Source organism: Scomber japonicus, chromosome 18 (genome assembly GCF_027409825.1).
Source record: "Scomber japonicus isolate fScoJap1 chromosome 18, fScoJap1.pri, whole genome shotgun sequence".
Lineage (NCBI taxonomy): Eukaryota > Metazoa > Chordata > Actinopteri > Scombriformes > Scombridae > Scomber > Scomber japonicus.
This window is the reverse complement of record NC_070595.1, coordinates 5,498,902-5,512,338: the sequence shown is the minus strand read 5'-3', so window position 1 is coordinate 5,512,338 and position 13,437 is coordinate 5,498,902. Positions and strand designations below refer to the sequence as shown.

The 13,437-nt window shown below is 39.8% G+C and overlaps 1 protein-coding gene across 1 annotated transcript; it reads left to right on the top strand.

Annotated features, from left to right (window-relative positions):
• The first annotated feature begins 1,164 nt into the window (after positions 1-1,164).
• On the top strand, positions 1,165-12,922 carry engase (endo-beta-N-acetylglucosaminidase). The gene is made up of 14 exons (XM_053339113.1): positions 1,165-1,364; positions 2,733-2,812; positions 2,921-3,122; positions 4,388-4,536; positions 4,648-4,802; positions 6,008-6,156; positions 6,250-6,421; positions 7,889-7,995; positions 8,131-8,242; positions 9,477-9,664; positions 9,758-9,900; positions 10,946-11,045; positions 11,142-11,253; positions 11,602-12,922. The coding sequence occupies exons 1-14, from the start codon at positions 1,258-1,260 to the stop codon at positions 11,992-11,994; spliced, it is 2,169 nt and encodes a 722-aa protein (XP_053195088.1). The 5' UTR covers positions 1,165-1,257; the 3' UTR covers positions 11,995-12,922.
• Positions 12,923-13,437: the final 515 nt, after the last annotated feature.

Sequence of the window (13,437 nt, the reverse complement as noted above, 5' to 3'; positions counted from 1 at the left end):
CTAGCCTAAATGTTGCATTTGTGGGAGCAAACACCAACACACTATTTGTATGCTGCATACTCAGCTAATAAACACATTCTATTTTTAATGTCTTATATCTTACATATGTATGCTAAAGCACTTGGAACTTTTGAAAGGTATAACTATAATAAACATGCCTTGCCTTCATTGGTAAAACTTCAGCTGGCACCGCAACCCTTTCGGTGCTTCAGCACCTTAACCCCATCGCACCAACTTGGGCAAATGATTACATTCATTTTACATAATTACATCACTAAAATGAAATGATTACATTTGAAAACCTGTTTAAGCTCAAATAAATTACGACATCTGATAAACTTAGAATGTTTCTAGTGCAATTCTTCAACCGTAGCTCGCACATGTAAATGTATTCAGAAAATTTAGACTTTTCTAGATAATTAGTTTTTTCTTACAAGACCTTTTAAATGTAGTTCCCTGATAGGGTCATTCAGACTCACATAATAACCTGTGTATGTCTATGACGTGCTCTAAATACAACATTTACATACAGTAGGCCTACATTAAAACCTTAATCACTGACCTAATCAGCACACAGCACTGTTGTTCATGAGTGACAGTAGTCTACTATTAGGCTAACAGTAGCCTACTCTGCCTCAATGCTCCTTTGGTCTCTTGTTGGGGACTAATCTCCTCCTCCTAAATGGCTCTGGTCTTGCACAATAACAAAAGACTGTCTTCTTTGTCCAGCTGGCTTCAGTCCATCCTCTCATTAACTCTAAACTGCACAAATTTCTTTTTAACAAACATTAAACATAAACATAAACAAAGTCACTAAATAGGGCTAACTGCAATTGCATATGCTAAAAACTCAACTTTAGTCTATTCTAGCAATTTGTTTTAATAATGTAAGGTACAAACAAGCAAAATAGGAAGTGTATATGAATGTTTTTACATGGCTTATTTTATAATAGGATTTTGCTGGTTGTATATACTGTCATTTATCGACTTAGTGCTTTCATTGTGGAGAATTTGTCCGGAAGTCCTAGCTGCCAGTGGCTAAATGCTAATATGTATAGGATCAGTCGGAGCGACGAAGTCTCGCGGGTGCGATTAGGAATAGCGTTATCGCACTAATCTCGCGAGAGAGCGCAAACCCTACCTCCTGCTGCTTCAGCTCAGCAGCAGCAGCTTGACATTTGTGTCTCACTACTTTATTTCATTGTTCCTCACACAGCTTGTGAACGCTTCCATGCTTTCTCTGTTAAATGTAATGCAATGGAACCGTCTGTGGATGTAAACAAGCGTTCCCTGAGAAGGAAAGGAGAGGACGGAGAGGATGACGAGGAAGTCGCCGTGAAAAGGGACAAAAGTGAAAGCAGCCGGTAAATTGTTCTGCCTTTCAGTGACTTCCAACACATTTCAACCCTTACTAACTGCTTGAGCTCCAACTTTCAGTAGCAGTTTTGACAATATTAACCAGCCTCAGTCACTTTCATTGGTAGCTATTAGTGAGTTAACCTACTGGTACTTTACATTTATAACAAATAGCTCTATGTTGTTACACTTTGAATCATTATCAATAGTGTTGCAACGTAAAGCAGAGATAAGCAAGAAGGACTTTTCACAACCTGCCAACCTAAAAGCTGTTATTATCATTGAGTATGAGCTGTTCATGAAGGTTATTTTAATATGTAATATATGAAATTTGTGTCAGACATTTCAACACCCCATTTACTCAAAGAGGAGCAGTAGTGATTTAATATAGCAGCTCCATAAAGTTGAGGTTGACATTTTTTAAATGGTCAAAATCTGTGCAACAGGTAATGAAATCTCCTGACTTTTAGTTTGTATGAGGCAATATAGGCTACAGTATATTTGTTGAGCTCTACAGAAATGCGACACAAGGCTGTACCCATTCTCTTGATGTTATTAATCATGGTCATAGTCGGAAAACCTGGTACGTTCAAAACAAAATATGTTAGAATAAAATAAAAGTTGTGTGTGGGGGCATGAGCTTCAGTGCCCATGCAGGTACTAATGCAGCCTTGGGCCAACTCAATAACAATTTTTCATTAGATATCTACTCTGGTTATTATCCACATTGTAAGATAATAATCACACCTCCTGTTTGTAACACATGGTCCCTTCTGTTATGAATATAAGTCTACAAGCCTAAGCTGACATTCCTATGATATCATCATGGTTATTTTCTCAGGCTTGACAAAGCTTCTCCACAGATACATTATAATTGTGTGACTGTGTTTCACTCCTAAACAAAATTCTTTCTGTCCTCTCTCATTCATGAGTGACCTACTGTGGAAAAAAGGCTTGTTGCATGCTAAATAGTTACTGTATTAATAACAAACTAAAATAAACTGTCTGAAGAAGTCTTATAAACTAAATATGGTCTATACCTGTTGTTTTTTGTTTGATATTTCATTCAAATTTATTGTCTTTCTTTCTGAATGGAAAATGTGTACTAATGTACAGATGAATGTATTTGATGTTATGTTATATTTGTGTTCTATGGGATGTAAAGCAAAATGACTGTTGGTAAATTTCACATACATTTCACATCTTAATTGAACATGAATTATTATTGTACTATTATTTATTTAGTATTATTTATGGGTTCAAATTGAAGTATGTTGTTTTAGTGAATATGGTCAGTGAAAGGGTGAAAGGTGTAAAGAGTAAAAAAACGGACTCATAAAAAACAAATGTTCACATGTATAGTGTTCTTACACCAGGTTGGAGTCTTGTTTGGATCAACCCATGGATTCAGGCAGCATCCATGAAATTATCAAGTATGAACCCTCACCTCTGCCAGGTTAGTGGCTTTATCACCAGTGGTTCAGTGTTTCATCAACAGCACACATCTGTTGTGCACAGCTGTCCGGTGAACACCAACTATCTTTAATTTCCTCTGCCTCCCCAGTCAAACTTTATGATGTTGACACTACTGAGCCCATCAGCTCTGGTCTTCAGACTTTGGACGAGCTGTTGTCATGGAGACGAAGCGATGCAAATCCCTTTAACGTGGCAGTTGTCCCTCTGGCGCCTCGGGAGCCTTCTCTGGCCAGTAGTCCACGTCGGACCTTGGTGTCTCATGATATGATGGGCGGCTACCTAGATGACAGGTATGGAAGTATATGTAGGGTTAAACAAGGAGTACAAAGACAATGGTGTCCACTGTCTGTATACATGTCCTCGCATAACTCAAGAACCGTTCATCCGTTCCACTTCACACTTGGTGTTTGTATTGCTGGGCACATGCAGTGTTGAATTTGGTAATATTACTACACTTTGAATAAACAAGCAATCAGTGAGCCACTCAGCCTCTGCAGCAGCAGGGAGGGTCGGGGATTCAGGGCTCTGCAACTGCATGTCATGAGCACAGCCACAGATCAGAGCTGTGGAGCAAGTCAGTGAAAAGTCTTTTCACATGGCGTTCTTGGACATGCAACACATATAATCTTAACTATAAATGAAGGGATCTCTGTATGTATTTATGTCCTTTGTGTACCTCGAAAGCTGTTCATCTTATTGACTTCACAGTTGGCTAGTGTATTGCTGAGGACCCAAGGAAGTGCAGTGTCCAGTTTGAAGTTGTTTGAATGAGCAGTTCTCAAGAAATATATAAAAATATCTCATAAACAACATTGCTTTGTTTCTTCTTCTGCCTGTTGAGCCAACAAATTCCTCTCTGTAAATACAACCCACATTGTGGTTGTGGGAGGATTACATACATAGTAATAGGAACTACCATAGAGAATGAAAGAGTTAGGAACTTGGTAGGAAGTACAGTATGTTAAAGACATAATCCTGCCTTTCATCTGATCAGGTAACATCAGAAGCTTGTAGAGTCTACTGACGGTCTGCATGTGAAGCTTGTAGAGTCTACTGACAGTCTGCATGTGAGTCTTTTAGGGGACAGGCACTTCTCTCTCGAAGTATTAAGAGACTGGCCCATTCCAAACAGGCATATTCTGAACAGGCACTGCACCAGTATTAATAAACTGTGAATAAACAAGCGAACAGCAAGCCTCTCAGCTCTGTGTCTAAGTGTGGAGTATACACATTAATACATTTTGGACAAGCAAACAGGTGATTTGGCAATCACATCAGGCCTAACTGGAAATGGCTAAATGATGCGTAATAGTCAAATAGTGTTCATTTAAACCCATGAGTTATTTCCACTACATAATGTTTATGTTTGTAATATTTTCATACTCTGTAAAAATAGACCCATGGTCATGAGCACAGCTAGTCAGAGAAAAGTGTTTTTTTTACATGGCGTGCTCTAAAAAGAGAAAAGTAGTCTTCTTATTGTCTGTCTTGATCTTGTACCTGTGTTCACATCCATGTTCTGTAACATCATATCATGTTTTCTTCTGTTGTTCAGGTTTGTGCAGGGGACACATGTAGAATTTCCATATGCCTTCTACCACTGGCAGTACATAGATATTTTCAACTACTTCACTCACAACATGGTGACTATTCCTCCTGCTGTGTGGACCAACGCTGCACATAAACATGGAGTCACTGTTCTAGGTGAGCCAAAACCCATGATTTTGAAAAAATTCAGCCATCTCAATGAGGCCTCCTGGGCTTGTGTCTTCTCTGAAATATGACAAGTCATGCTGTGATTGGCCTGCTCTCCAGGGACGTTCATCACAGAGTGGACAGACGGAGGCGTTGCATGCGAGGCCTTCCTGAAAGATGAGGAGTCATACAGAGCAGTGGCTGATAAGCTCGTCCAGATCAGCCACTGCTATGGCTTTGACGGCTGGCTCATTAACATAGAGAACTCCCTCAGTGTGAGTACACAGACCTTCTCTTCTTACATGCTTAGAAATTCTAAACATGTGCTTCAATTTACTTTAAAAAAGTATTTCATCATTTCATCAGGTTCTTGGTATATGTTGCAGATGTTGATAGATAAACCAACATCACAATTTACCAGTTTTCAGTCCCTCACTTGTGCCCACATCCTTGGGAGTCAAATCAGTTCATACTCCAGGCTTCAAGAACTGTATGCATTACTCCAAAACATCAAAATTGCTGTTAATTTTACAGAGTTGAACTTATCTGTTAAAACAGCGTAGCCTGAAAACAGCTGTGCAGTGAGATCTGCTATACTTACACTTGAAATGAGTCATTACAGAGAAACTTAGAACCGACAAGATGTCATCATATTCAAGTACAGCCACAAAGCTACAGCATGTTCCCACATCTGTGTTTACACAGTGCAAACATGCGTACCTGTAAATGCTGCTTCCTGTTTTGTGTTCCAGTAATAGATGTTTTCTGGCTGTACTTGACTTATATTACTCATTGTGAATGTCATGTACTTGTATTTGTATGCATTTCTGCAGCTCTGCAGATTGTTATGACTGCACAGCTTAGTATTTATAAGCCATCATCAAATTTCATATAAGACACAGGTAAATGTGTTAAAAAGAATGCATATATAGTGGTATATGTTGGGTGCATTACAACAGTATAGGTGATCACAGGGGGCAGGAAGGGGCTGAGTTTAACAAGGCCGTCTTGGTTTCCAAACGTGCAATGATGAACAAGCCATGTGCACAGTTTACTAATCAGTTCCTTCTGTTTAATCCATTCACATTGATTTCCACTTGCACAGGGCAATATATTGATATTAATCCAATTTTGTGATATGAGACTAGATATCATCTTAGATTTTTGGATATCGTAATATTTTGATATGGCATTAGTTTAGTCTTTTTCTGCTTTTCTGAACTTTACTCTAACTCTATTATTTTCTTTTACCCACTTGGTCATTATATCCACATTACTGACGATTATTTATCAAAAATCAGTATTTAAATACTTTGTTGAAGCATCAACAGTCATCCCTATAATATTGTTGCAATATTGATATCAAGGTATTGATGATTTTGTCCATATCGCTCAGATAAAACACATGATGTAACAGCAGACGGTGGTATGTAATGTCCTGTGATGTTGACAGATGATGTGTGTTGCCCTTTGCTTCCAGGTGGGTGCGGTGAAGAACACACCTTTGTTCCTGCGCTATCTGACAGACCAGATGCACGAGCGAGTCCCTGGCAGCCTGGTCCTGTGGTACGACAGCGTGATCCAGAACGGGCAGTTAAGATGGCAGAATGAACTAAACCATTCCAACAGGTAGAGAAAGGAAGCAAAGTATCCTCAATGCCTAATTTTGAGAATTGAGTCTGTTTATTAACAGCAGGGTTATCAAACACCTCTCCATAACAGGATGTTTTTCGATGCTTGTGATGGCTTCTTCACCAACTACAACTGGACGGAGAAGAACCTGGAGTTGATGAGGGACTACAGTGAGATCCAAGACCGCCTGGCTGATGTCTACATTGGGGTGGACGTGTTCGCCCGAGGCCAGGTGGTGGGAGGAATGTTTGATACAAATAAGGTACGCAGTGGGGATACTATGTGTCTATTAATGAATATGAAGAACATTGAGTTTGTGTGCAACCCCTCAGATTCATCTGTGGTCTACATTTACTCAGCGGACTCCATTTCACATATGCTTTATGTCACTGTTCTTCATTATATTCAATAGATTTTCTGAATTGTTCCATTCATTTTGAGTGCAGTGTGAAAAGACATAGGGACCTTATTTGAGTTAATGTTGTGTGGTAATGCTGCTAAATGTATAGATGCGGCTGTATCCAAGAGTTTTGAAGTCTCTGCCACCAAAGAAGTTTTTGACCAGGCACCATACAAACTCTATACATTTTCTAGTATTTGACAAAATTACAAGATATCACTTATGATTCATTAATTTAACAGTCCAGTTAGATTTTCTGTAATGGCAATTTTTCAATTTTCCACTTCCAACTGGACAATTTACAGATGTCATTAATACACAGGTAGGTTTGGAGTGATCTCATGCAGACCCAAAATAGCAGATTTTTCAGTCATGGTTGCAGTTTGTTATTTATTGAGGTTCTTGTACAAAGAGACAAACATACCAGTTTGTTTGAGTTCTACAGTTCTACAAGCTACTGTATAATGTGTTGCTCTGTTCCTGGTCTGGTGAGAACTAAGTGTACCCCTCCCCCTCCCCCCCGTGCTACCTGTCATCTACACTTAATACTACATGTACAACCGTGTACATCTAATGACCGCCACCCAGTATCCAAAATAATACTGCAAGGTGGAGCTAAACAAAATAATATGGCAATGCAATAATAAACATACAGGGCTTCTACATTTTCTATAAATTCTCTCTCTCTGCATTATGGTGTAAAAGCTGTTTGCTTACAAGAATACTATTCTGGTGGAGAACACAAAACTATGATTACCCGTCATTCCAAAAGATGCCATGATGTTCTAAGCGATGTCTATCCCTGATTTCTATATAAACTAATACAACTTCAGCAAAGGTTTCATAGCATACTGAAATAAATGGAAAATGATGGCAAGAATATGTTAGAATCACCAAACACTGCTAGTATACCAATGCTGGTTCTCAACTTGGACTAAAAAAGTCCAGGTTCAAGTCATTTTTGGGTGTTTGGCAAGATGAGAGGAAACAAGGTGCAACAAAGTTCATGGTCCAGGGATGTTTCCGGTCATGGTTGACCTAACCCTTGAGCTACAGACTGTTGTCTTTATTAATCTAGACTTGAAACTAAAGGTTATTTTCATGTCAGGCTCCTGTATTAACAACCTGGTTGAGGAACTTGGGTAAACTAACCAAACCTTTAGATTTTAGCTGGTATCTCTACAACTACTCTTGCCATGATTTTTTGTAGAGACTTTGGTGGTGCCAAGAGAATGAATCTTAAATGATTGCCACGAAATGTTCCTTCCATCCATCCATCTATAATGCAGCATATCATTGACAACATCTCCTTGGGTTGCTTCACTACAGGCACTAGAAGTCATCCGAAAACACAACTTCTCTGCTGCCATCTTTGCTCCAGGCTGGGTGTACGAGACCCACCATGATAAGAGAGAATTCCGCAAGAATCAGGACAAGTAGGTTCAGCACAACACTGACTTAAATACACACATAACCATTGGCTTAGAAAACGGAAAAAGGCAGTATGTGTTGGTAAATAAATCGATTGATAGAGTTAGACTGAGATGTTTTTGAACCTCTCTGGTCTGCAGGTTCTGGCGTCTTCTGTCAGACTACCTGTACGTCCATGGACCAACATCACCACTCCCCTTCATTTCCTCCTTCTGCCAGGGCTTTGGGAAGGCTGTCTACTGGAGAGGACAGGTACTGAATTACATTACAATTTAAACGTTGTTCTGTTGTTGCTGTGCTTTTATTCCAAGTATGTAGTTTGGTGTTTTAATTATGAGAGGAGTGACACAATTCCAAATCCCAGTTTCCACCAAAAAATCACACAGCTTCATCTGAATGAATCTTCCACCAGTACACTGTGTGTGCTGCGCTCACCTCCAGAATACCACCCAGATGACTACAATACCAAACTGCTTACTGCTTGCAGTTGTGATACAACAATAATAAGACCCAGAGACCTAAATAACCCAGAATCCATAGCTAGCTAGGCCTACCTAAGATAGTCAGCACACAGCAACTGACCAACTTCATGCAATCATTGAACTTCTACACTGTGAAATTTTGTTAAACATTGATAACTGTAAAGAATGTAAAGAAAAGGGAGGGTAAATATTTGGTCATCAGTCCTAAGCAGCGTTATTATCTCACAGCTGATTTCAGCTTTGGCGACCAATTGTTTGAATGAAAATTCTGACCATTTGGACCAAATTTTCAGTGTGACAGCTGCTACAACCCACGTCTACACACCAGTCAGAATGTGTCATGAAATGCACTCTGGTTTATGCCAACATTAAGCACTATCTTTGAATAAGCAAAAAAAAAGTGCATTGGCAAAAGCTTGCTTAGTCAGATTTTATTAGACCCATCTCATACAATGTGACATAAAATGAACCGGCAAGATCACTGAAGTCTGTCTGATAGATTTAGTTTAGTTTAGTTTAGTTTATATTTATGTTTAGTTTAGTTTGATCATTTTAAATGAATGCAACTCAAATTAAATAATCATATATCTGTGTTTTTTTCATATCCTTTTGAAACAGTGGCAAACCAAAAGGTATATTCATTTTTTGAATAGATCTTTAGTTACATAACATGCACAAGATCTGAGCTGTAGTGTGCTTTTGTGCGTCCGGCTTCTGGAGTAAACTTCGATTACTGTTAATCCAGAGAATGACTCCTCACAGTCACATCTCTGATTTAGATTCCAGCTGATAATAAAATGTTACTTCTAGTATACAAAGCTCTACATGGTCCAGTACCTCTGTGACACACTAGTTGGATGTAAGTGGATATAAGTCAGACCTTTTAAATCATCTGCTAAAAGCTTACTGGTTGTTAAAAGCTGGTGAAGCTTTTTAAAGTTTAGTATGTGATGCTTTGGATGTGTTTAAATGTCAACATATTTTGTTGTTTTGTGTGTATACAGCGTGAGGTCAATAGGAGCTGGTTCAACCTGGCGGCTCAGGAGATCCAGCCTCTGTACTACTATGAGGAGTTGGAGGGTGGGGGCTGGCTGAGGAGCCGTGGCTGCCCTGAGGATGCCTGGAACGGAGGCTGCTCACTGCTGCTGGAAGGCCTCATCCCTGCCTCTCACACAGCTTCAGTGTCTGCCAAGTATGTATGTTTTTCTGCTCACATTTACTTCAGTTTCACCTGCTGAAGAAAGCTAGTGTGTGATCTGCAATGGGTTCTTTGTGTATCTCTCAGGATCTTTTCCCTCCACGTACCTCTTCCACACAAGACCCTGGTGAGCCTCATCTATAAACCCTCTGCTGGGATCACTGTGTCCCTGGAGCTCAAGACATCAGATGCCAGTCTCTGCACACACATGGGAGCCCAGGATGTCGAACGTGAGTTTCTTACAGTTCACCATCATCCACAACCCCACACAGAGCAGCCCTGTAAAAATCACCCAGTTATAATTAAATGTTGAGCAAGAGGCATGAGTTTATGGCTCTGTGTTTTGTGGCTGAGGGAGCTTTTTAAAGTCTGAGGAAATAACCCTCATGATGTCATAGTGATGTCATCAGGATGGGGGTTGTGGTTTCATATTTTTAACAGAAAACCAGTCTTACACATGAGGTTGTAAAGACCAGGGAGGGTCCGATTACAGACATTATTAAGTTGCATTATGGGAAGTGTAGGATCCAGTGATTTTGCAGCTTGGCCCATAGTAGCAGAAAAAAGTTTGGATATCTTTGGACAAATCTGTCTCTTGCAAGTCTCCCAACTTCATGGCAAACATTATAAGAGTAATACTAAAACTCATATTATAGAGCCTGACCAATACATCGGTCATCCGATATTATTTGCTGATATATTTAATCCTTTTTCCTAATTCAAGTTTAATATTTTAACATAAAACTCCCAGCGAGGTTTACTGTTTCAGTGCACTGATGCCATTTTATACAAATTAAATGTATTCTTAAACTTTAAAATATCATGCCTCCATTACATATCTTTGTGTTTGGTTAACCACATTTTGGGAAAAAGGTGTGTTTATGTACCTATTCTGTATATATAAGAATATCATCCGATATATCAACATCAGAATTTTTCAATTCCCTAATATCGGCATGGGTATCAGCCCCACTAATCCAGTATCGGTCGGGCCCTATATTGTATAATCCCAAAGAAGGTAATCAGATGGAGTAGAACAGGTAGATTGATACAGTATTTTGGGGATGATCATTATTCGGTATTCATCAAGTTGAAATGAGCAATTTACAACAAGTTGAAGAGAGTTTGATGACTGACTTGAAACACTTGTAGCCTCACAAAAACAAAATAAGAGATTTAGATTAAGAGTACAGAAATGTTCTTCCATGTATTTTTTGGAATATCTAACCTCAGTTGTTGTCAAGCACTAACTGTTTGTGTATTTTGTGTCTGCAGTTACCAGCATGTCTCCTGAGGTTCTGGATGAGGGTCACCAGCTGATGAGCCAGTTCTCTCAGCTGTGTGGAGACTTTAATCCACAGGGTTGGGCTGTCAGGTGAGGCACTCTAACAGCTACGTTCACAGACTTTCATTACAGAGTTGTCGTAATCACTTAAGTCTTTCTGTCCTCTTTGCGTGTCGCTGTGTACAGGTGTTCACAGTTCGAGCTTCGTGGCTGCGCTCTCAGAGAAGTTTGTTTCAGCATCCAGCGGGACGGAGAACCCCAGGACACACATTTCACCTGCAGGGTGGGAGAGGTCATGGTGAGACAGCAATGTTCAAAGTGTTAGAGACTCTGATAAAAGCTGCCACTATAGATAAATGTCTTGAATTGGGTGACTATTCCATAAAGGGCCATGTGCCTGCAGGTTTTTGTTCCAACCAATCAAGAGCACACATGATTCAACCAATCACTTGTGTGAAGCCTGAGATCAGTTGATTAAATGAGTGAAGCCTGGTGTGCTCTTGCTTGGTTGGAATGAAAACCTGCAGCCACATGACCCTTTATGGAATAGTTTGGACATACCTGCTCTAATGTGATATATTCATCAATGTAATACAACTTCAACTTGAATGCTTGACATTTGCTCCCCTGTCCGTCTCGCTACAAGTTCCTGGATGTTGCCAGTCTTCAGGTACCTCCCGAGCTGGTTCAGGGTTTGTGCATTTATGACGTAGTGTGGCTACGCGGTTCTGGCACCTCCTCCTCCCCGGTCCTGCACTTCAACGCCACCCTGCGCTGGGAATACCCCACCGAACTCGTACGCCACTTCAAGGTGTACTGGCGACGGCTGAGAGGACCTGATCCACGAACCCGTCCAGGTCAGCTGGTTTTGGTGGGCTTGTCGTATTCAAATCTGTTCAGGGTAACAGAGCTGGTGGTGCCGGACCCCCCCGCGCTCCTGGAGCTGGTGGTGGAGCCGGTGATCAGGAAAGGCTTCCTGGTCCCAGAGAGCCACTGGGGAAGAAGAAGCCTGAGCTACGCAGAGGATTCCACAAAATAACTGCACACACGTTATCAGGCTGCTTCTCTGTGACTCTTCTATACATGGTGCTGCAACTGTGGCACTGATGTAACACTCAACATTTCCAAGTGGGAGCACTGCAATAGCTTACACATTTAGTAAGAAAATGAAATGGAAGACTTCAAGGATATGGAATGAAAGTCTGGGAATATGGAATGAAATATATTTATGATACCAAACTAGCACCATGTGTTCAGATATGTAAAGTCAGCCTATTACACAGGTCATACATAGGTAACAGTGAGCATTTATATACCACTCTGTATACTATGTACTTTTTAACAACACCCAACTTAAGTGTCAGTAGCAGCTAAAGTGTGATTCATGTTTTAAGGTTATTTATACTGTAAGTACCTTTACAGCACTTTATATTTTAGTCTTAAATACTGACAATCAACTGAGACACAGTGTGTTGACTTTTTCCACATTTAACCAAAATCATGATCTTTCCTTAATGTGATCCAAAGTGTTTTTGTGGCCTAGACCCACCACCAAGCAGGCATGCAGGTTGCAGCATATAAACTCGAGGTCTACACTGTGTCAAAGACCTGCTTACCAACCACTGCAACCACATCTGTATGAACACAAAAGACAATAAAAATGTTTCTGCATTGCAATTATGTTTCCTCAGAAGCTATTTAGTAGCATGTACAGTGGCAACAAATAAAATAAAACAATCAAAATACACACACACACACACACACACAGTTTGTCCAATCAGCATTTTCACTTTCATTCCATATTCTCAAATTCCCCCATTAAATTTTCTATTAATCATTTCCAAAACATCACGCCATGTTGTGACTTCTCATCACTGTCTGGTTGAATGCTATTAAAGAGAGACTGTGCATGATGAACAGGATTATTCTGTGTCAAGCTTTGGTTCACAGTTTAACCCAACTCTTTTTACTAAAACCCCATCACATGGTCTTTATCAGTGAATTTGCTTGCTTACTTTGTCATCCTGTAAGCTTCACTTAAGTCAACACAGGTAAGAAGTGCTGTGAGTGCCATAGATGAAATCCTAATCCAGTGAGACACTGTATGAAATTGGTTTGCTAAGCTCCATGTGTACTACTACTACTACTACACCACCTCATTATAGTACCCTACAGCATGTAGCAGTTTATTTCACATCAGTCATACTCATATCACATCTAAATCCAGTACTCCAAACAGCCGGCAACACTAGTAATCGTTCAGGTGCTTTATTGTAAATGAGTGATGCTTATGCAGTTTTATATTTTTCTTCATTTAGATCATTTTGTCTTCACGTTGTCTTTCTGTTGGTCAGTGAAAAAAACATACTTATTGTGATTCACTGTTTTACTAAATCATGATGAAAACGTCCAGGGAAGTGGGCCAAAGTACTTTTTAATAGGCAATGTTAACAAATTAAAGCTTTAAATTGGCACTTTAATC